Source organism: Myxine glutinosa, chromosome 8, assembly GCF_964187855.1.
Source record: "Myxine glutinosa chromosome 8, kmMyxGlut1.1, whole genome shotgun sequence".
Taxonomy (NCBI): Eukaryota; Metazoa; Chordata; class Myxini; order Myxiniformes; family Myxinidae; genus Myxine; species Myxine glutinosa.
The window spans coordinates 59350909-59373775 of record NC_136268.1 but is presented as its reverse complement, the minus strand read 5'-3'; the positions used below and the strand labels follow the sequence as shown (position 1 = coordinate 59373775).

Sequence of the window (22867 nt, the reverse complement as noted above, 5' to 3'; positions counted from 1 at the left end):
GGTGTGTGACAAGGATGAATGTATTCGATTTTAGTGAAGATCTGAATATGGATTCGGATACGAGAAGTGATTATTTAATTTTAGAAGGGATTCTTCACCATTGGGAGATCGAGCAAAAAGCAAGTCTATAACGTGATATTTAAAAAAGTTATGGACGAGTTATGACTAAACTTTGGAGACGAGCTGGTTAGGGGACAAGAACAAGCCAATTAGATTTTTGGTTCAGGTCCGAATCCAGATTCGGCCTATCGGTGGAATAAAAACCATAAGCTGTTCAGCCTGGCGGAGGTATGCGCTCTACAGAGTGCCGTTCTAGTTTCGTATGCAGCCTGTGACTGCTGGTTGCATCATTTTCTGGAAGCGTGATTGAGCCACTGATGCATTGCATGTTACAAGTGAGCTGGTACTCATTTTGCCGACTTCGGAAGGATGACAGGCTGAGTCAACCCACCTGGTGTTATTTCAACGGCGTGACAGGGGCTCAAACTCCAGACCCTAAGATCTTAAGCCAGCCACCATAACCATTAAGCCAACAACAGGCTTAGGTTTAAAGTGAGAAACAACCACAGTTACCTCCGCCACCAAAGGTGGATGGAGGTTATGTTTTCACCCCTGTCTGTCTGTTTGTCCATCTGTCCGTTTGTGAACAAAATATCTCAAAAAGTTGTGGACGGATTCGGACAAAATTTGGCAGAGATGTAGCGTATGTGACAGGACGAAATGATTAGATTTTGGTGAAGATCCGGATTCGGATCCGGCTACTAGAATGTTTTAAGTGATTCTTCACCATTGGGAGATCGGGCCAAAAACGATACATAGTAGGATATCTCAAATAGTTATGGATGGATTTGGACGAAACTTGTTGGACAGGTTGTGTGTGTGAAAAGGAAGAATCGATTAAATTTTGGTGAATATCTGGATCCGCATCCAGCTAGTAGAATTTTTAAAGTGATTCTTCACCATTGAGTGATATGGCCAACCAGGTGGAGGTATGCTCTCAACTGAGTGCCGTTCTAGTTTCATTATTTGTTGATGTTTAAGGGAAGATCAATGAATCACACACTCAAGCTTTCATGTGCTTTGAGGTGTTTATGCATCCGCAGGCCCATACATGAGACCGTGAAGCAAATACGGTACTCGATTTGTTTATATTTAGGAGTGTTGAGCTCACTCACATTTCTGTTTATTTGCTTGAATTTAGAATCTTTTACAGCAGAATGTGTGTGTCATAGCCATCCAAACAACCAGCCCTCTAGTTACATCTTCTCATATATCAACCCAAATTATGTTCAACCAGAGGCTGCAATCATATTTAACTTACTAAAAATAACGATTTGAATCCGATGAAAAGTCTTATTCAGTTGTTCCAATTTAGATATGATGGATGTTTTAGGTTTTTTTTACTCCACTGTGCCCTTCAAGACATTGAAACTTCAAGCAATCTGTTCTTCTTCTTCTTCTTGGCAGAGGTATGCGCTCCACATCTGCTGCTGCAGATGTGCACTTCTACCACTTCCAGGAATGTAACGGTATTTCTCTCATGTTTTTGTTAATCATGTTAATCCCTCAAAGGATTATCACAGCATTGTGGCCTCTAGTTGAATATTGTTTGTCCGTCAAGTCTCATCTCTTGTTTCCTTCATTATTGCGTGATGAACGTTGCTACTCTTGTTAAACTTCTGAGATGTTGTCTTCTGTCTGCAATAATTTCCATGTCGGTTTGTTACCTCCAACCCCCCGGTATTTGCTTTTCTATGAGTGGTGATACCAGTAAGAATAACTTTTAAAAGACCTGGAAAACAGACATTGATGCAAATCCTACCTGTAAACATGGCGTGGAAGTAAGGGCTACAGGTAGCAAGCACCAGCTTGTGGGCAGCAATCTCCAATCCATCAGCTACAAGCACCACATCGCAGAGTAATCCTTGCCTGCCAAGAACCATTAAAACTCAATGAAACCCAAAATTGAAATACATGCCAATCAAAATGAACACCCAAATCACAACACCAACATATGATATACACAATCCAAAATATGTAATACATTAAGAGCTATTTTGTCAGACTTCTTTATCTTCATTTATATGCAGCACAAGGCTGCATATGTTCATCACACATCATTGGCCGAGGCTGTGCCACTGCTGCAATGCCCTCTGTAGATTAGAGCAGGAATTTTAAATTTGCCCATGGTGCCGGCGAGAGCTCGCCTACTCTTCGCGAAGGACACCATGGGATATTTAACGTCCACCAACGAATGCTGGCAGATGGGACGTCTGTTTAACGTCCATCCGAGGGACGGCACACACATTGATGAATCACCCTGCCTGTGAAACACCGGAATGACAGTTTATAGCCGAGTCGGGATTCAAACCCAGGCCAGACAGCTTAGAGGCAAGTGTGCATACTACCTCTAGGCCAAAATTATATTCTTGAACGTGTCTAAAAACATAAAATCACATATTGGAAATATATTATGGGTTTTGTAATCGGCTCAGTGGCTGAGTGAGTATGGCCGTGTTACATTGCCCTTGGAAGCTTTCGCTGGATTCCCACGGCATCCCAGCTGGGGAATGCAATGTCAGCCTTGAAACTGCTATGACAGAACCAACACTCTCTGGCAAAGTACGGTCTATTGGGCGATGTGTGTATGCCCCTTAATACAGCAAACAAGCTTGCATTCTTTCATATATACAACTTCATTGCAGGTCTACTATTATGATGCAAGAACATCTTGGAAGGCCAAGTGGTCTTTGAGAACCCGCATTGGCAAAATTGAGTGATGACAAACAATGCGTTGTTTTTTTTCGGACTGCCATTTGACTTTGACTTTTTAACTCAGAGGGGTATGATGTAGATTAAGCATAAATGCGTCTTTAACATAAAGCATAAATGCAGCTATTTAGAGAAGGCAATTTTGTTCTGATAGGATGGACCTTAGTCATTTTTTGGAGAAAAATGTTAAAATGTCCATAATTAAGTCATACCTTAAAATTAGGTCAAGTTTTGAAATATTATGTCAACCCCACTACTTTGTATTCCCATTATTGGTGAAAAATTTCATTTCAAAAGTCCCAGTTGGCTCCAAGATACAGCTTTGGCAGAAAACAAGTAAATAAAAGAACATGTTTTAGGGCTTACAAGTTTTAAACCTTTTTTTTTTTTGGGATTAAATTTTGATTGATGAAAATGTAGCAGAAAAGAAGAACGTGGGCCAAATTTCAGCTCTCGAGGATGCGTGGAGCCTAGAAAACGAACGGTTCAAATATTTGAACCAGGACAAACAAACAAAGTTCAGATGAAGTTAAATAAAAGTGTGCAAAAAGAAGAAAAATAAATAAACAAGAAGACGTCATGCAGATACTTGAAAAATCCCCCCTCCCACCCCCCAAAAAGGTTGCCATGAATCCATCAAATTGTCCATTTCATCAAGATTAAAATTGACGATCTTGATCAAAGCTCGGATTAATAGGATGAAAAGTGACGATTTTTCATATGAAATTGATTATTTTAGAAGTTTGACATTGAGTTGACCTTTGACCTTTTGACCTCAAAACTAGTTGGTTTCCCGAATTCAGTGAAGTACTATGCAAATGCTGTTAAAATTTCAAGTCAATCAGATGAAAATTGATTATTTTTCAGCTGAAAATTGATGTTTTTCAGCTGAAAATTGATGATTTTTCAGCTGAAAAATTTATGGTTTGGGAAGTTTGACCTTAGAGTTGACCTTTGACATTTTGACCTCAAAAATTGCAGGTTTCCCTATTTAGTGACCCAATGTGCAAATGCTGTTCAATTTTCGAGTCAATCGGATGAAAATGGCGATTTTAGAAATTTGACCTACAGATGACCTTTGACTTCAAAATGAATAGGCTTCTCAATTGTGACGACCTCTACAACTAGGTGAAGTTTCATGACGATCGGTTTAAAATTTTGACCTGTACGCGAGTGACAAACAGACAGACAAAGACAGAATAACAAACGCAACCGACCAATATACTTCAAAATTCTTCGATTTTGCAAGTATAAACCCCCCTAAATGGTGGTTTAGTACTCTTAGGGGTCTAATAAACTCTGAGTTACCATTAATAATTGGGAACACTAATTGTAGAAACAAACCCTACAATAGGTATAAACCTCCCGCTATTCTGTAGTGTAGAGGAGGCTTACAAACAGACGCATGATGTATTGGATAGGTTCGTCCACTTATATAAGTCTATACAGAATTTCATCGACACCAACGATATATGGCACAGTATAAATGTAGAGAAACAGGCGACAAAAAACAAAACAAATAAAGAGATGCTGACCATCGCAGGGAATTCATGATCCTGAAGGCTTTCCTCATGTGCAGTGGGCTCTGAAATTTGGGCCATGGAGGTACTAGTAACACCCTATTGCGGTCATTCTCCGTCATGTCGTCCTCCATTTCAGACATTCTCCTTCCGACACATAAATAGACAAGCAGGTAAATGGTAGGGACAATTCAATTTCGTCAGCAAACACATCCACCATGATCCAGCAACTAATCTGCACAAGCCGGCAGAACATTCTGCCTCGGACATAACTGAGAAACACAATAAAGCTCGAAAATGAGAAAAAATTCAAATTATATGAATATAATAGAATCATAAACAGTGTACCTTGTTGTTTCCATGACAGCGCAATACAGTTTGAACCAAACTCAGAGATTTAACAAGCTCTTATTCGCATGGCCAAAAAATCTGCAAAGAAAAGGAAAGTCAAAATTTAGATAGATGGAACGGGTCATCACAAATTATTGAGAAGGCCATGCAAGTTCATCCATATTATTTACAACTGTGACGTTGAAGTTCCATCCCAAAAAGGGACAAGGGTTTCAAAGGGGTTTAACATAAACAAATAAATAAAAGTTCCATCAATCAACGGATTATGGTACAATGTTCACACAAAACTTACCCTACAAGCAAGTTTAGGAAAGCATTAATGAAATCAAAAGTGACTACTATTTTGGTTTAATGAATCATTTACCTCCAATAGATAATGTACTACTCATCATCAAAAGGTGAGCAGCATTTTTACATCGTTCTTGTAAAACATAGATCAATGATGATAGTGATTTTAAAATCTCTATATCCTCTTTACATTGATGCAGAGAGGAAGCTGCCATCTACAATGCTCCATGGAAATTCAAACAATGATATGGAAAATCCAACTATACACTGAAGTATGCAGCAGGTGCATGCTTTAGAAATGGCGGAGCTTACAAGACACAATCTATTGCGTTACATCAACATTAGAGATTGCTAAAATTAAATAGTGAACTGGAAGGATGGCCGAGACGCTCATCATCGCACGTCATACGCACGCTCATCATACGCACGCTCATCTCCGAGCTGTCTAGCCGGGGTTTGAATCCTGACCCAACTATAAACTGTCATCCTGGTGTCTTGCAGGTATAGCGAGGCATCAATGTGTTTGTGTTGTCCTTGGGATAGACATTAGGAAAGGTGTGCAGAACATTTGTTCACATCGTCTTTAAAAGCAACATCTGGATTATAGTACATTTAATACAGATCTTCACCGAGAGTAACACAATCTATATAATAATAGCGTAAGGACTCGACTTTGTTATCCCTTTTACGCCGCACCCGGTGACCCGATGCCCACGGCACTAATGGATTTACGATCTACGAACCGCGCTCTTTGTTAATCACGTACAGCCATACTCGAAAAATCTGAATTAGCCGACGTTGGGGCCCAAAAGCATCCGATTAACTGCCGATACGACGCCATCTTACGACGCCATCATATTGCCGTCTGCTGGGCGAAGGCGAAGCAAGCCGTCCGCTGATTGGACAGGCGAAGGCGAAAGCAAGCCGTCCACTGAGTGGACAATCCAGAGCATGCATTTGTGCCGGTGTCGGCGATCGTTGTTCATATACGCACTCTTCATTCTCATCTTTCTTCCTATCTCTTACTCGGACAAGCAAATCCCCTATGCCATCCATAATGGTACACTCTATCCATACACCACATCCTCCCTTCAGTGGATGTTCCACGGGTTTCGGCTAGTTTAAAATAAAACTATAGATTTTGTCCTCTTTTCAGACAAATATAACCGCCGCCACCCGATGTTGCACCACCATTTTGCGGTGGGCAGTATAAGTAGCTCAGAGCTTTGATTTCGAGTGAAACCAAGAGTGCAGCATAATTTTAAAACCTTTTTGAGGTCCATGAAATAATTTGAATTGATAGATTAACTTAAGCTTTTACTGTCACTGAGGAAACGGGCACTTTCACTTGATTTTTCCATCACTGGGGAATGGGTAGTTTTGCTTGATTTTTCCGTCACTGGGGAACAGGTACTTTTGATAGTTATGGTATCATATTGAGATGTAATTTCCACAGTAATTAGGCCTACAGAAATACAAATGAATATAATAATTGTTATTAAACGATATATTAAAGTAGCCAGATTTCTCTGTCTGTCACACTCTTTTCACTGGGACATCATTACGGCGGCGTTACATCTGGGGCGTTACGTCATTACATCTATCGCTAGGCTCGGCCTCTACGGACATGTACGTCATTCCGGCGTTTGGGACTCACTGTCCATAGGTGAGACGAAACATACTCGCCTTTGAGTGGTTTAGTATGAATTTGATTCCTGACCCAACTATAAACTGTTGGATTGGTGCTTTGCAGGTACGGAGTTGCCTCAATGTGTGTATGTATTCTCCATCGGACGGACTGTAAGCCAGACCTGTCTGCGAGCATTATGTGGTAGACGTTAAAGATGCCACGGTGTCTTTCGCAAAGAGTGAGCGAGTTATCTCCAGCACCCTGAACGCAATTCCAAATTCTTGCCAACATCAGTCGAACGTCAAGCCTGGCCAGTCGGTTCGTGAAAGCCTTGGCTCAAAAACATTCCCCAGCCGACCCCACAAGAAGGTGGGAATAATTGAGGTTGTTAACAGCCTACAGGTACAGTACCTACCTGTAACCACCTACCTTACAACCTCTTCACCTACATGTATACTTATCACCTGTTCACTCCTCTACCTGCTTCATCGTTTTCCACATTCAGTTTGCACATGGTTCAAATGCTATTGATGAAAAAATTGTTACAGTTCAGAGATTTTGTGCGTACTACCACTACCTACTACTGCCACTACTACTGCTACTACCACTACTACTGCCACTACTACTACTACTGCTACTACTACTACTACTGCTGCTACTACTGCCACTACTACTACTACTACTGCTACTACTACTACTACTACTACTGCTGCTACTACTACTGCCACTACTACTACTACTACTGCTACTACTACTACTACTACTACTGCTACTACCACTACTACTGCTACTACTATTACTACTATTACTACTGCTACTACTATGACTACTGCTACTACTACTATGACTGCTACTACCACTACTACTGCTACTACTACTACTACTACTATTACTACTACTACTGCTCCTACCACTACTACTACTACTACTGCTACTACTGCTGCTACTGCTCCTACCACTACTACTACTGCTACTACTGCTGCCACTACTACTACTGCTACTACTACTACTGCTACTACTACTGCTGCTGCTGCTCCTACCACTACTACTACTATGACTACTACTACCACTACTGCTACTACTACCACTACTGCTAATACGACTGCTACTGCTACTACGACTGCTACTGCTACTACTACGGCTACTACTACTGCCACTACTACTACTACTGCTCCTACCACTACTACTACTACTGATACTACTGCTGCCACTACTACTGCTACTACTACTACTTCTACTACGACTGCTACTACTACTACTGCTACTGCTACTACAACTGCCACGACTACTACTGCTGCTAGTACTACTACTACTACTATTACTACTGCTAGTACTACTACTGCTACTACTAATGCCACGACTACTACTACTACTGCTACTACTACTACTGCCACAACTACTACTACTACTGCCACGACTACTACTACTACTACTACTACTACTACTACTACTAGTACTACTACTGCTACTACTAATGCCACGACTACTACTACTACTACTACTGCTACTACTACTGCCACGACTACTACTACTACTGCCACGACTACTACTACTACTGCCACGACTGCTGCTACTACTACTGCCACGACTACTACTACTACTGCCACGACTGCTGCTACTACTACTGCCACGACTACTACTACTACTACTGCCACGACTACTACTACTACTGCCACGACTACTACTGCTACTGCTACTACTACTGCCACGACTACTACTGCTACTACTACTACTGCCACGACTACTACTGCTACTGCTACTACTACTACTGCCACGACTACTACTGCTACTGCTACTACTACTGCCACGACTGCTACTGCTACTGCTACTACTACTGCCACGACTACTACTGCTACTGCTACTACTACTGCCACGACTACTACTGCCACGACTACTACTGCTACTGCTACTACTACTGCCACGACTACTACTGCTACTGCTACTACTACTGCCACGACTACTACTGCTACTGCTACTACTACTGCCACGACTGCTACTGCTACTGCTACTACTACTGCCACGACTACTACTGCTACTGCTACTACTACTGCCACGACTACTACTGCCACGACTACTACTGCTACTTCTACTGCTACTACTACTGCCACGACTACCTCTACTGCTACTACTACTGCCACGACTACTACTACTGCTACTACTACTGCCACGACTACTACTACTGCTACTACTACTGCCACGACTACTGCTACTACTACTACTACTGCTACTACTACTACCGGTACTGCTACCACTACTGCTAATACCACGACTACTGCTACTACTGCATGTTTAAGTGGTAAGAGAGTAGTTCAGCGAATGGCCAACTTGATGTGCAGACACAGCGAAACAGGTAGGGTGGATAAGACAGGTATATAGCGGTACGTAGTGAGGCGGTGGGATGGGTAAGCAGTTGGAAAGTCGACAGGTATGTGACTAATGTGAGTAGGCTTGACGGGGGAGGGTGCAGTACAGGTAAGCATTGATAAATGAAGGTAGCAATGATCATGTGGAAGAGGTGTAAGGAAGCTCACAAAGTTGTTCTGAATAAAGAGAACCTCCTCTCTCTCGCAGCGCTGAAGTGAATCGGCTCCTCCGCTCAAGAAAAGATGGTTGCACCGGTACCAGGTGAACCGAAGCAGCGTGGAGAGCACGGGAAGAGAGCAAGAGGGATGGATGGGAGAGCACAGGGAATGTGGGAAGAGACTGAGAGGAGGCGTTGGAGCAGTTGTGGAGGAGGAGGAAGAAGAGGGGGAGGGGGAAACCTGCCGAGACGGAATTAAATATTACAAAGGTAAAAATACCACCTCAGACATGGAGAGGAGAAGGTGAGAGATTGGGGGCAGAGGGAGTAAGAGCAGGAAAAAAAAATGTGGGTGGGTAGTGGAGTGGGTATCGTGACCGGGTCTTGCGGCGGAAAGAGCCAAACGCGGCTCGAGTCGGAGAAATGTGAAATCGAGGACCCACAGGCTGCCCGCGTCGCGCCTGAAACATTCGCTCGGTCTATTCGGTGGGTATACCCGGTATACCCTGTATTTGGGTAAACCCTGTCTATGGTGGGTATACCCTGTATACCCTGTATTGGGGTAAACCCTGTCGATGGTGGGTATACCCTGTATACCCTGTATTGGGGTAAACCCTGTCTATGGTGGGTATACCCTGTATACCCTGTATTGGGGTAAACCCTGTCTATGGTGGGTATACCCTGTATACCCTGTATTGGGGTAAACCCTGTCTATGGTAGGTATACCCTGTATACCCTGTATTGGGGTAAACCCTGTCGATGGTGGGTATACCCTGTATACCCTGTATTGGGGTAAACCCTGTCTATGGTAGGTATACCCTGTATACCCTGTATTGGGGTAAACCCTGTCTATGGTGGGTATACCCTGTATACCCTGTTTTGGGTATACCCTGTATTGGGGTAAACCCTGTCTATGGTGGGTTTACCCTGTATACCCTGTATTGCGGTAAACCCTGTCGATGGTGGGTTTACCCTGTATACCCTGTATTGCGGTAAACCCTGTCGATGGTGGGTTTACCCTGTATACCCTGTATTGGGGTAAACCCTGTCTATGGTGGGTATACCCTGTATACCCTGTTTTGGGTATACCCTGTATTGGGGTAAACCCTGTCTATGGTAGGTATACCCTGTATACCCTGTATTGGGGTAAACCCTGTCTATGGTGGGTATACCCTGTATACCCTGTTTTGGGTATACCCTGTATTGGGGTAAACCCTGTCTATGGTGGGTATACCCTGTATACCCTGTATTGGGGTAAACCCTGTCTATGGTGGGTTTACCCTGTATACCCTGTATTGGGGTAAACCCTGTCGATGGTGGGTTTACCCTGTATACCCTGTATTGGGGTAAACCCTGTCTATGGTGGGTATACCCTGTATACCCTGTTTTGCGGTAAACCCTGTCTATGGTGGGTTTACCCTGTATACCCTGTATTGCGGTAAACCCTGTCGATGGTGGGTTTACCCTGTATACCCTGTATTGCGGTAAACCCTGTCGATGGTGGGTATACCCTGTATTCAGTGTTTCATCGGTTGTGTTAAACAGTCATCGGGTTTTTCTCACGAATATGGCGCCAGTTTGTTCTTCACTGCTGTTGTCCAAGAGCCGCAAGATTAAGAGCGACATCGTCATCATATAAATAAAGATGTTTTAAACTTGGATAATAAAAGGGCGCGTCGTCTTTACTCTGATGTCGTTCTAGTTCACACACTCGTATGAAACATAGAATGTATGTGGTGCTATCAATTAAACGGATGTTCAAAAGTTCAATGTTCAAAAGCGAAGGCACCACCAACCGGATGCCCAAAGCCAAATGCAACGTTCGCGACTGATGTTTCTAACACCAGGTGAGAGTGAGTTCATCCGTCGTGTGCCCCAGGTGTCATATCCCTCCTCCCCGAAGGGTAAGGAGCATCACGTGACTGCAATATGCACAAAGTGAGTCCCAACCTTGACAAAAGAAAAACAAATCAGGAGTGTGTGTATATGTGTGTTTGTGTGTATGTGTGTATATGTGTGTGTATATGTGTGTGTATATGTGTGTACAGTCACGTGAAAAAGTAAGTACACCCCATGTAAAGTTTTGACTTTTTCAACATATTTCAACATACAGCTATTTGATCTTCATTTCAACAATATTGACAGATAAAGGTGATATAATATAACAAATATGATGAAACATTTACATTTTGTAGTCCATTGTATAATTTAAATAAACATAAATGCAAATTTCGCATGTGGAAAAAGTAAGTACACCCTTGGCTCTAATAGGTGGTATTGCCCCCTTTGGCAGAAACAAACTCAACTAGGCGTTTCTTATAACTGTCTACCAGTCTCTGACATCGACTGGGAGAAATTTTTGCCCACTCCTCCATGCAGAATTCTTTCAGCTGTGCGATGTTTGAGGGGTTTCTTGCATGCACAGCTCGTTTCAAATCCCCCCACAACATCTCGATGGGATTTAGATCCGGGCTTTGACTTGGCCATTCCAGAACCCTCCATTTCTTTCTTTTCAGCCATTCCTTGGTGGATTTACTGATATGTTTAGGGTCATTGTCATATTGCAAGGTCCACCCTCGGTTGAGCTTCAACTTTCCGACAGATGGCCTCACATTATCCTCAAGCACCCTCTGGTACAATGAAGAATTCATAGTGGATTCTATGATGGTGAGCTGCCCAGGCCCTGATGCAGCAAAGCTGCCCCAAACCATAATATTTCCACCACCATGCTTTACAGTTGGTATCAGGTTCTTGTGGTCAAATGCTGTCTTTGGTTTTCGCCAAACATGTCTTCTGGTACTGTGGCTAAATAGCTCTACCTTTGGCCATCTGTCCAAAGCACATTGTTCCAGAAGTGCTGGTCTTTGCCTTTTGCTGTCTTGCTGGTCTTTGCCAAACTTTAGTCTTGCCCTGATGTTCTTTCTGGACAGCAAAGGTTTCCTCCTGGCACACCTCCCATGTAGATCAAACTTGTGCAGCCTCTTTCTCATGGTAGACTCGTGCACTTTGACATCAACAGTGGCAAGAGCTACCTGTAGGTCCCCGTGATGACATTCTGGGGTTCTTAGAGACTTGTTTCAGCATCTTGCGGTCTGCTTTCGGGCTGAACTTGATGGGGCGGCCTGGCCTGAACAATTTGGCAGTTGTTTGGAATCTTCTCCACTTGTAGATGATCTTCCGGACAGTCGAATGATTGATTTCAAATTGTTTGGAGATCTTTTTAAATCCCTTCCCAGACTCGTAGGCATCTATAACCTTCTTTCTGAAGGCCTCAGAGAGCTCTTTTGATCTAGGCATGGTGACATCGCACACTTGAACAACAAAGAGCAAACCAAACTAAATGTCTGAGGTTTAAATAAGACAGGTTCCTCCAAGATCCTCTCTAACGATGTTCTAATCATTTGCACCTGAGCTGGTGCACCTGATTCTAATTTTAGGTATTTGAAGTAGTGATAAATGTCGGGGTGTACTTACTTTTTCCACATGCGAAATTTGCATTTATGTTTATTTAAATTACTAGGACATGCCCGTACTATATATATCTAAAATTATATCCCCCCCCTCTATTTACATGAAATGGTTTGGTCCAAAGCGAACGGCTTGCGAGTACGGTGACAATCCCCCCCCCCTCTATTTACATGAAATGGTTTGGTCCAAAGCGAACGGCTTGCGAGTACGGTGACAATCCCCCCCCCCCTCTATTTACATGAAATGGTTTGGTCCAAAGCGAACGGCTTGCGGAGTTTGGTAAAGAAATCGCCATAGCGTGCACAAACGCGCAGGAAAACGAAAGAATCGCAAATTAGTTTTAATTAGTTTTAAAACATAGTTTAACGCCAACATAGTTTGCCAACGTGAAATAAATGAATACGCTCTCAAATGTGCCGTCCGAGGCAGAGTCTGTTCGCCACGTTCGGCACACGTGATAACTCGCTGCTCTCTGATTGGTTGAATCGTTTTTTGGACATAGCTCGGTAACTACTTGTCCGATTAATATGAAACCTTGAAAAGGCACATCCTCGGGTCCCCAGCAATATACCTGGCAAGTTTCAAGTATATCGGACCCGTGGTTGTCGAGAAACAGCGGTCACAGACATACAGACATACAGAGATTACTGGAATTATAGATAGATACAATGGACTACAAAATGTAAATGTTTCATGATATTTGTTATATTATATCACCTTTATCTGTCAATATTGTTGAAATGAAGATCAAATAGCTGTATGTTGAAATATGTTGAAAAAGTCAAAACTTTGCTTGGGGTGTATTTACTTTTTCACGTGACTGTATATGTGTGTTTGTTTATGTATATATGTGTGTATATGTGTGTTTGTGTGTTTATGTATATGTGTGCATATGTGTGTGTGTGTACATGTGTTTATGTATATGTGTGTATATGTGTGTTTGTTCATCTATATGTGTGTTTGTTTATGTATATATATGTGTGTATATGTGTGTGTGTGCATGTGTTTATGTATATGTGTGTATATGTGTGTTTGTTTATGTATATGTGTGTATATGTGTGTTTGTGTGTGTTTATGTATATGTGTGTGTGTGCGTGTGTTTATGTATATGTGTATGTAAGTGTGTATATTAGGGTGGCCCGAAAAATTACATTTTTGAATTTTATATCGCACACCCTCTCATTTGAGGGGGCTTGATGAAAACATAGCACAGAAAAATTTTCCGGCAATCCAGCAAAAGTGGTCGCCCACAACCCTCTAAAAGTACTCTGCAAGACCGGATTCGTTGATATTTCTGGTGTCCATAACTTTTTTCTCTCTGGGCTAATTCTTTTCAAATCTACACCAGCCTCCACGTGGACCCAAATTTTGGCTTGATCTAATGTCCTTTCATATTAAAAAAAACACATCATCCCCATTGACCCACAAATGGCCCCCAAAGTCCCCCATTAACAACATCATCGAGTCCAAAATCAAACACACTTTATTTAAATAATTGTGAATGTGAAACTGCATTCTTTTAACACAAACAAAAACAAAAACAGTGTTTAAAAACAAAATCGGTTTCGTAACAAAACAATGGTGCCAGGGCAGTCAAGCTATCAGTGTTACTTGGTGCTCTTGACCAGTTGATTTTTAGTGGCACTGGTTGGCAGAAGCTTCCGGTGATGCTCAACGACCTTGTGGAGGAGCTGGCGCTGCTGGTCATTCTTGGTAAGGACTTCATTAAAGTCAGTAGCCAATTTGACTGCACGTTCTGCACAGTCGTTCACCACCTTCAGCGCACGAACAGTCTTGCACGCTGCATTGTAGTCATCACGCTCGAACCATGTGTCTACTGCGGCCGCCAGGAACTCCTGTGACAAATGAAGTGACTCGGAGAGGTTGAGCGAGCGCTGTGACAAACTGTGCCACGGAAAGGTTCCGGAACTCAGGGATCTTGTTTGGAGGCATACGTCGAACATCTTCTGGGAGTGGATCTCTCTGCAGAGCATTGACGATAGCCCCCTTATCTTCATCAGTGCTGTCATCGCTGAACAAAGGCAGTGAGTGCTGCAAGGTCCTCACTTAGGTACCACAAGTGCAGCCGCAATTTATTTTCTGCGACTCTGGCAATTTTGCTGTCAACTTGTTGGTAATCTTCGATCAGCTGGAGCATTAATAAGTCATTTGTAGGAGCAGCTGTCACTAAAGGTGCTGCAAACCAGAAGCTTGCATAGATTGTACTAACAAACAAACAAATTCGTCGCAATGAGACCATCTCGCGCTTCCTCATGTGGAATTGATGGCGAAATCCAAATATTTTAAGACAATAAATCCCTTTTGCCATCCATCTCGCGCGGTGATAAGCACCAGGAGCACAAAATCCTGTACCAATGTCCATATCCTCTCCCAGGAGCCAAAGTGTGAGTCTCGCGAACTCTAGGTAGTCTTCACGAGGTTGGACAGTCTCCAGGTGTTGTTGAAGGTTATGGACAACAAGAGTACTCGAGATTCCAGCCATGCTTTCTCTGATGTACTCAAACTACCTGCACCAGCCTCGTCGCTATCAAGAGCATCAAACTTCGACTTGTCGATAACATCCCACTGTGACTTGAGTCGACGAAAAAGCTCAATCTCTGGTCCCTTTGAGGTAATCAAAGTATCGAACACAGCGGCTGCATATATCTCAAACATATGGTGACGGCATGCGAGAAAGAGCAGCCGTCGATTGAACGAGTGCTGCTCAACAGTGATTGAACGTGTGCTTCACACAGTGGAATTCCATGTGGAAAGTAAGATCTTGGTCCACATGGAGGCTGGTGTAAATTTGACAAGAGTTGTCTGAGAAGAAACAAAGTTATGGACACCAGAAATTTCACCGAATGCTCTCACACAGAGTACTTTTAGAGGGTTCTGGGAGACCACTTATTCTTGTTGGATTGCCATAACATTTGTACTGTATTATTTTGTCATCTAACCCCCTAGAATGAGATGGCGTGCGATATAAAATTAAAAACAAACAAAATACGATATAAAAATTTGCCACCCTAGTGTATATGTGTGTTTGTTCATGTATATGTGTGTATAAGTGTGTCTGTTTATGTATATATATGTGTATATGTGTGTTTGTGTGTGTTTATGTATATGTGTGTGTGTTTATGTTTTTGTTTGTATATGGGTGTGTATGTTTATGTATCTGTGTGTATAGACAGTCACGTGAAAAAGTAAGTACACCCCATGTAAAGTTTTGACTTTTTCAACATATTTCAACATGCAGCTATTTGATCTTCATTTCAACAATATTGATAGATAAAAGTGGTATAATATAACAAATATCATGAAACATTTACATTTGGTAGTCCATTGTATAATTTAAATAAACATAAATGCAAATTTCACATGTGGAAAAAGTAAGTACACCCCGACATTTATCACTACTTCAAATACCTAAAATTAGAATCAGGTGCACCAGCTCAGGTGCAAATGATTAGAACATCGTGAGAGAGGATCTTGGAGGAACCTGTCTTATTTAAACCTCAGACATTTAGTTTGGTTTGCTCTTTGTTGTTGAAGTGTGCAGCGTCACCATGCCAAGATCAAAAGAGCTCTCTGAGGCCTTCAGAAAGAAGGTTATAGATGCCTACGAGTCTGGGAAGGGATTTAAAAAGATCTCCAAACAATTTGAAATCAATCATTCGACTGTCCGGAAGATCATCTACAAGTGGAGAAGATTCCAACCAACTGCCAGCTTGTTCAGGCCAGGCTGCCCCAGCAAGTTCAGCCCGAGAGCAGACCGCAAGATGCCGAAATAAGTCTCTAAGAACCCCAGAATGTCATCACGGGACCGACAGGTAGCTCTTGCCACTGTTGATGTCAAAGTGCATGAGTCTACCATTAGAAAGAGGCTGCACAAATTTGATCTACATGGGAGGTGTGCCAGGAGGAAACCTTTTCTGTCCAAAAAGAACATCAGGGCAAGACTAAAGTTTACCAATGAACACCTAGGCAAAGACCAGCACTTCTGGAACAATATGCTCTGGACAGATGAGTCAAAGGTAGAGCTATTTGGCCACAGTACCAGAAGACATGTTTGGCGAAAACAAAAGACAGCATTTGACCACAAGAACCTGATACCAACTGTAAAGCATGGTGGTGGAAATATTATGGTTTGGGGCAGCATTGCTGCATCAGGGCCTGGGCAGCTCACCATCATAGAAACTACTATGAATTCTTCATTGTACCAGAGGGTGCTTGAGGATAATGTGAGGCCATCTGTCGGAAAGTTGAAGCTCAACCGAAGGTGGACCTTGCAACATGACAATGACCCTAAACATACCAGTAAATCCACCAAGGAATGGCTGAAAAGAAAGAAATGGAGGGTTCTGGAATAGCCAAGTCAAAGCCCGGATCTAAATCCCATCGAGATGTTGTGGGGGGATTTGAAACAAGCTTTGTATGCAAGAAACCCCTCAAACATCGCACACCTGAAATAATTCTGCATGGAGGAGTGGGCAAAAATTTCTCCCAGTCGATGTCAGAGACTGGAAGACAGTTATAAGAAACGCCTACTTGAGGTTGTTTCTGCCAAAGGGGGCAATACCACCTATGAGAGCCAACGGTGTACTTACTTTTTCCACATGCGAAATTTGCATTTATGTTTATTTAATTTATACAATGGACAACAAAATGTAAATGTTTCATGATATTTGTTGTATTATATCGCCTTTATCTATCAATATTGTTGAAATGAAGATCAAATAGCTGTATGTTGAAATATGTTGAAAAAGTCAAGACTGCATGGGGTGTACTTACTTTTTCACGTGACTGTACATAAACATATTGCCTTGCACAAAAAGGTGCAAAAACAGATCCTTGCAACTCCAGACCAATCAGCCTGCTCCCAATTATCAGCAAGGTCATGGAATCAATCATCGCTTCTGACATCAAATCCTTCCTCTTCTCAATGGCTTGATCTCGGATCCGATGGAAGGTCATGATCATCAATTTGGATTCAGACCAGGTCACTCTACTCTGGACATGCTGCTTCTGCTGTCTCAACAATGGATGGAGGTCCTCAATATCAAACAGGAAATTCGAGCTGTCTCCCTTGACATATCAGGTGCTTTCGATACGGGCTGGCACCCCGCACAGTTCACCAAACTCTCCTCCTATGGTATCCATGGAAATCTCCACGCATGGCTTGCGGACTTCCTCTCTAGTCGTCGTCAACGTGTGGCCCTGAATGGGTTTCTCTCATCTTCTCTTCCTGTTCAGGCTGGAGTTGCCCAAGGCAGTGTTCTGGGCCCTGTGCTTTTTCTGGTCTTCATCAATGATCTCTCCGACTCTCTTGAAAATCCTCTCTATCTCTTTTCTGATGACTCCACTCTCTGCCGCTCCATTCCTCATCCATCAGATTGGCAGTCTGCAGCCTCCTCACTCTCTGCAGACCTGGACAAAATCACAGACTGGGCAAAAAAGTGGAACATGTCTTTCAACCAAGTCGACGCTGCCGAAGAGCCGCTTGGTGAGGTGTCGGGCCGACGTCGGTCAGGCAAAAGTTCACCCAAAAGGCAACTGGGAATTCACACCTTCGGTTCACCAGACAATGACGCTGACATGAACGAGCAGCAGTTCCCAAGCGGAGAACTGCAAATTCCCAAGCGAAATCCACGACACACACGAGAACCAGGCTAATGGCTGGTGCGAGGTGAAATGGCTGGTGCGAGGTGAAATGGTGGACGGGCCTTAATGGAGGCGTACCGGCTCTCCCGCGATGATTCACTTTCGGAACCAACAGCAAAACCCGTCACGCAGGTTTATCTGCCCCAGCAATAACGACACTGTCACAGGAATCCCTTTCCCGGGGAAACCAATATTCGCTCGTGACCAACGTCCACCAGTGTCAGCTCGACACCTCGAAGCAGATCGGCCTTTCTTTCCCGATCTCACTTGATCCGCTCTAGCCTCTTCTTCCTCTTCTTCCGGTTTCTCCCTCATCCATCTCGTTTTCCTTCTGAGACATTATTTTTACCTTTGAAGACAGTTATCTCCATTTCACACTCAAACTGTAACAATAATAGTACATGAAACTAAAAATGCTTCAAGTGGATGACAACCACAAAGACGAAAGTGACGAATCCGAAACACTCCCCACCTAGTGGGGGGGCCAATGTTTTCCCGTTGAATTCAAATGTTAATTTGTGGACACTGGTTGGGTTGTCTTTAGGGATGATAGAAGTTGTAGAAAAAATATGTCTCCATTTTTTTCAAGTTCTTTATAGCGGCCATTTTGGATTATCAAAATGGCGTTTGTTGAAAACCGAAATTGTCATTATCTTGGCTTCTAAATGACCTAGAGTGTTAATTTTGGTGTCCAAATGTACATATTTGCGGATACTTAATCCAATAAACACACATTTATACACCTACATATGATCAAAAGGGTTCTTATGGCAGCCATCTTGGATTTTCACGCACTTATGCCAACACATATATATATTTTTTTCCATCATTTTCACTTCTAAATCACATAAAGGCTGGACTTTAGTGTTCAAATGTACACTTATAATGTCTTTGTGCAATATTTTTAGTTGGCAGTGTTCATTGTTACATTGAAGGATCTCCATCCTCCTCATCATCAGTGTTATCGATTCCCATGGGGCGCTCCTGACCCGTGTTACCACACACCTCTTCATCTGCCCCACACATACACATCTCAGAACAGTTGAGATGCTGAGACCTGCATGAGCAGTGAGACATGCATTGGGTCTTCTTGCAGTTACATTTGATTAGATGTGTGATGGCAGCTGGGGCTGGAGGGTCCTTGGTTGTGATGGGCACCAGCTGATCTCCTTCTGCTCTCCATCCATGTTCTGTTGGTTGTGGAAGCTGGGGGTCCGGTACATCAGCCTGATGCCACACCATGGCCTGGAAATGTGCACGAGCAATGGCTTCATGTAAAGCTCCCCGTGTTGGTGGCAGCTTCTGTGCCTCTAGCTGTTTCTTGGTAAACAGTCTCCACCTCAGCTTGCCCACATCCACAACTGTAGTACGAGGCTCATACAGCTGGCATACAAATGCCTCAATGTCACTTTCTGTGTCAGCTCTCAGCTCCTCAGAGGCCCCAAGGTCATGAAACGCAGATACCACCTCAACAGAGCACCTATTGAGGGCTTGCCAACATGTGAGCTTTCCCTTGCCGGCAAACCGACCAGTCTGGTCTGCTCCCGTGAATGCATGGAATCCTGGTAGGGCTGCAGCCTTCCTGACACCAAGTTCATGTACTATTGGTTCCAGTGAGATTTGCCTCTTCTTGTTCCCCACACCCGTGATGAAGTATGTGTCTTTGCATAGTTCATGGTACCGGTGGAGTGCTAGGATGAATACATCAGTATCAGGTGACTGAATGTACAGCTGTGTTGCACCTCTTCGGACGGCATCTAGACTGTGAAGAAAGATCCTCGTATCAGCCTCCTCCTGGGAGCTACGGAGATGCTGTACATCCATGCAGTTGGAGAAGACATCCTGCCTTGAAGTGACGATGAAGACCTTGGTAGTCCCCTCAAAGTGACACAGAGCTTTCTTTGCCAGATAGACAGTTAGCTCATCTTTGGTGTTGGTGTGCGACAGGAACTGTTTTGCTGTCAGTTTCCCAATCGGGGTGCTGTCTTGAACGTGGTAAGCAGTGGGCGGCTTGCCACCTTGGCGCCTCTCCCGTGTGGCCTCTTTCAGTGAATTTGGCAGATCATATCGGTCAAACACGAGGTGGACTTCATCATACCCGTTGGTCTTGCAGTCCAGTGTTGCATTGAAATGGCCAGCCCACTGGGCACATGTTTTGACCCATTGTGGCTTACCCATTGCTTGCACTAATGCCATGCCGTCTATGACAGTCACCTTCTTGGGAGGGGGTGGAGTATGTTCAGGATTGTCGTCGTCTGGCTGCTGACCAGTGCCAGTTGACTTCTTGGGTAGATCTTCTAGGATGCCCATGAGCTTGCTTTTGTCTGTGCATGGTAGTAGTGTCCCAGCCATTGCAAAGAGGGTTCGTGGAAGCGCGGTGAATTCATATTGACCTATGGCATCCTTCAAGTTGATCTCTGGTCGTGAGCGGGCCACGATCAGCATGCGCGCAAACAGTGACCTGTCGTCTTTCAGCTCTACAACCTTGTCTGCCAGTTTGTGCTTCACAGCTTTCCTGGCACTCTTCCACATCTTCAGTTTGACCTTTCCCATTCTGGCCCAAAGGTTGATTTCATTTGTGTTGATGCGCTCTGCAACAAACGTGTTATACGCTTTCTGACCAATCTCATCTTGGTTGCAGACATCCTTCTGTACTTCAGCTGGCATCACCACCTTGGTGATGATAGTCGTCAGGTCTTCACCCTCATGCGTCATGGGATTCATGGACTCTCTGATCACATTCTTCAGTCGACGAATGCTGTCTTCCTGCCGAGCCCAGACTGTGGTTGATAGGTCGTGGTGCTCCTTGCGTGTAGCTGATTGTGAGCCAGCCATCTGACGGGCTTCTTCAGCAAGCCTACTCAGCTCTGGTGCTGTCAGAAAGAACCTTTCGCGGGCACTGGCATTCTGGGTAATGCCCACAATACCCCCTGTCACCTTCATGATCCTGTTGATGTGCTCCAGTGCATGGTCCACACCTACAGCACAGAAGGGGATTTCATTCTTATGGACACTGAAGTTCCCATCCATGAACTCTTGGTAGATCCCTGGATCTGTCATCTTCAGGGCCTTCATCTCTGCAAGGTACCGGGGAGTCAGCCTGGCATATTTCTGTTTGTCATGTGCAAAGAAGTATATGCACATCTCATCCAGTGAAGACAGGTGAAGCTCAAATTGTCCATCACGGGTGGCACGGATGAATGTGTATATCAGCATTATCATCCGCATGTAGCGTCGCACAAACTTGAACAGTGGACTCTTGGCTTCTTTCCTCTCATCAAACTTTGCCATGGCCTCCAGGACTTCGTTTGACTCGAGGACAGCTAGCATGTTGTTCTGCGCGCTTGTCATCTCCTCTCGGTTGTGTAGATGACAGCTCTGGGCAACCTGTTGTGCTGACTGGGTACATGGGCCCCTCAGATGGGGATGCTCTTGGAAGAATTCGTCCACATAGAGGTCGAAGAGGGCTTGGACAGTGGTGATGTGGGCCTCCAAAGCCCTCTTCATGTGCTTGGCTTCCAGTATTTGTCTGGTCGTTGTTGGGCCATAGATATCAGCCTCAGACCAAGCCTCGTCAAGACCACTGTCCTCTATGGCATTCCCAGCAGCCCTCAGTGCAGCCATCACAGTGTGCATCTCCCCTAGTCGCAGTACCCACTTGCCTTTGCAGTCATCTCTGGTCATCTCCAGCTGTTTGGCTCGCTCATACAGGGCCATGTCTAAGGTGATCACTGTCTTCCTATCGGGACCCATGACCATGCAGTTGATTTGCTGTGTCTGTTTCAAGACTGTTATCAGTGTTTGCCATTCATGGGCTGGTGCTGCTACCAATGGCAGGGCGTTGACCTCTGTCAGAGGCTTCGAAGAGGAGAGCAGTGAGTTGTAGGCTGTCCAAGTTGGGATATCGTGATGCTTGATCCTACTGCCAGGTGGTTGTTTTGGATCGTGGACGAGTGACCCAACAGGGTCAGCATGCTGGGGTTCTGCAGCTTGCAGCTGGTCATCTGGTGGGATGATGTCGTCTTGTACGTCCTCAGCTTCAGCTGTTCGCATGATTGTGCGTGAAAGTAGCCACACTGTGTCCGTCGCAGAGTACGGCTTGGTGACATCTGGGTTTGACCGTGTCTTGAAGCTATACGTGGTACCTGTGGCAGATTGTTTGTTTGGTGCTTGGCAAGGAACAAAGTCTGGAGCAGTCAGAACCTTGAGTGAGCGGTGTCTGGCCTTTCGGTCATGTAGTGTCAGTGTTCTATGTTCATCTGTGGAGGGTGCATGTTCCCGTCGTTGGTAGAGTGCCCAGGCTGTAGCATGGAGTGTCCGCTTCCCATCAGGTGTGTCTTCATTGAAGTCACTGTTGTCCACTGCAAAGAAGACAAACGTCCCTATGCGCATGGTTCTTGGAAAGTATACACCCTGTTCTGTCGTAGACTCTATGACTGAGTTGGCCAGCTGTGTCTCCAACCGCAAGATCCGACTATAATCAACAGACAGACCGAACCCATGCAGGAAATCCAGAAGCTTCTTGTTTCTGGTGGACTGATGGACTACAATGGCAACGGCAAGCTGCTGTGGCCATTCTAAGCGATGGCGGAATGGTGCATCTGGCTCTTTGGGCTTGTACGTGACTTGGCGTTTTGACTTGTAGCCGTACAT

General features: G+C 44.1%; 2 protein-coding genes across 2 annotated transcripts in view; both read right to left on the bottom strand.

The window, feature by feature from the left end:
* LOC137432515 (kelch-like protein 2) overlaps positions 1-9273 on the bottom strand; it is an 89524-nt gene extending 80251 nt beyond the window's left edge. The window contains exons 1-4 of the mRNA XM_068124529.2: positions 9093-9273; positions 4641-4721; positions 4308-4439; positions 1823-1929 (exon numbers count right to left, since the gene is read on the bottom strand). Of these exons, the coding sequence (XP_067980630.1) occupies positions 1823-1929; positions 4308-4439; positions 4641-4654 (253 nt within the window). The 5' untranslated portion in view covers positions 4655-4721; positions 9093-9273. The remainder of the gene's footprint in view (positions 1-1822; positions 1930-4307; positions 4440-4640; positions 4722-9092) is intronic.
* LOC144893281 (uncharacterized) overlaps positions 1-22486 on the bottom strand; it is a 1021022-nt gene extending 998536 nt beyond the window's left edge. Inside the window, exon 1 of the mRNA XM_078783319.1 lies at positions 19220-22486. Coding sequence (XP_078639445.1) covers positions 19220-22267 — 3048 coding nt within the window. The 5' untranslated portion in view covers positions 22268-22486. The remainder of the gene's footprint in view (positions 1-19219) is intronic.
* Between the last annotated feature and the right edge of the window lie 381 nt (positions 22487-22867).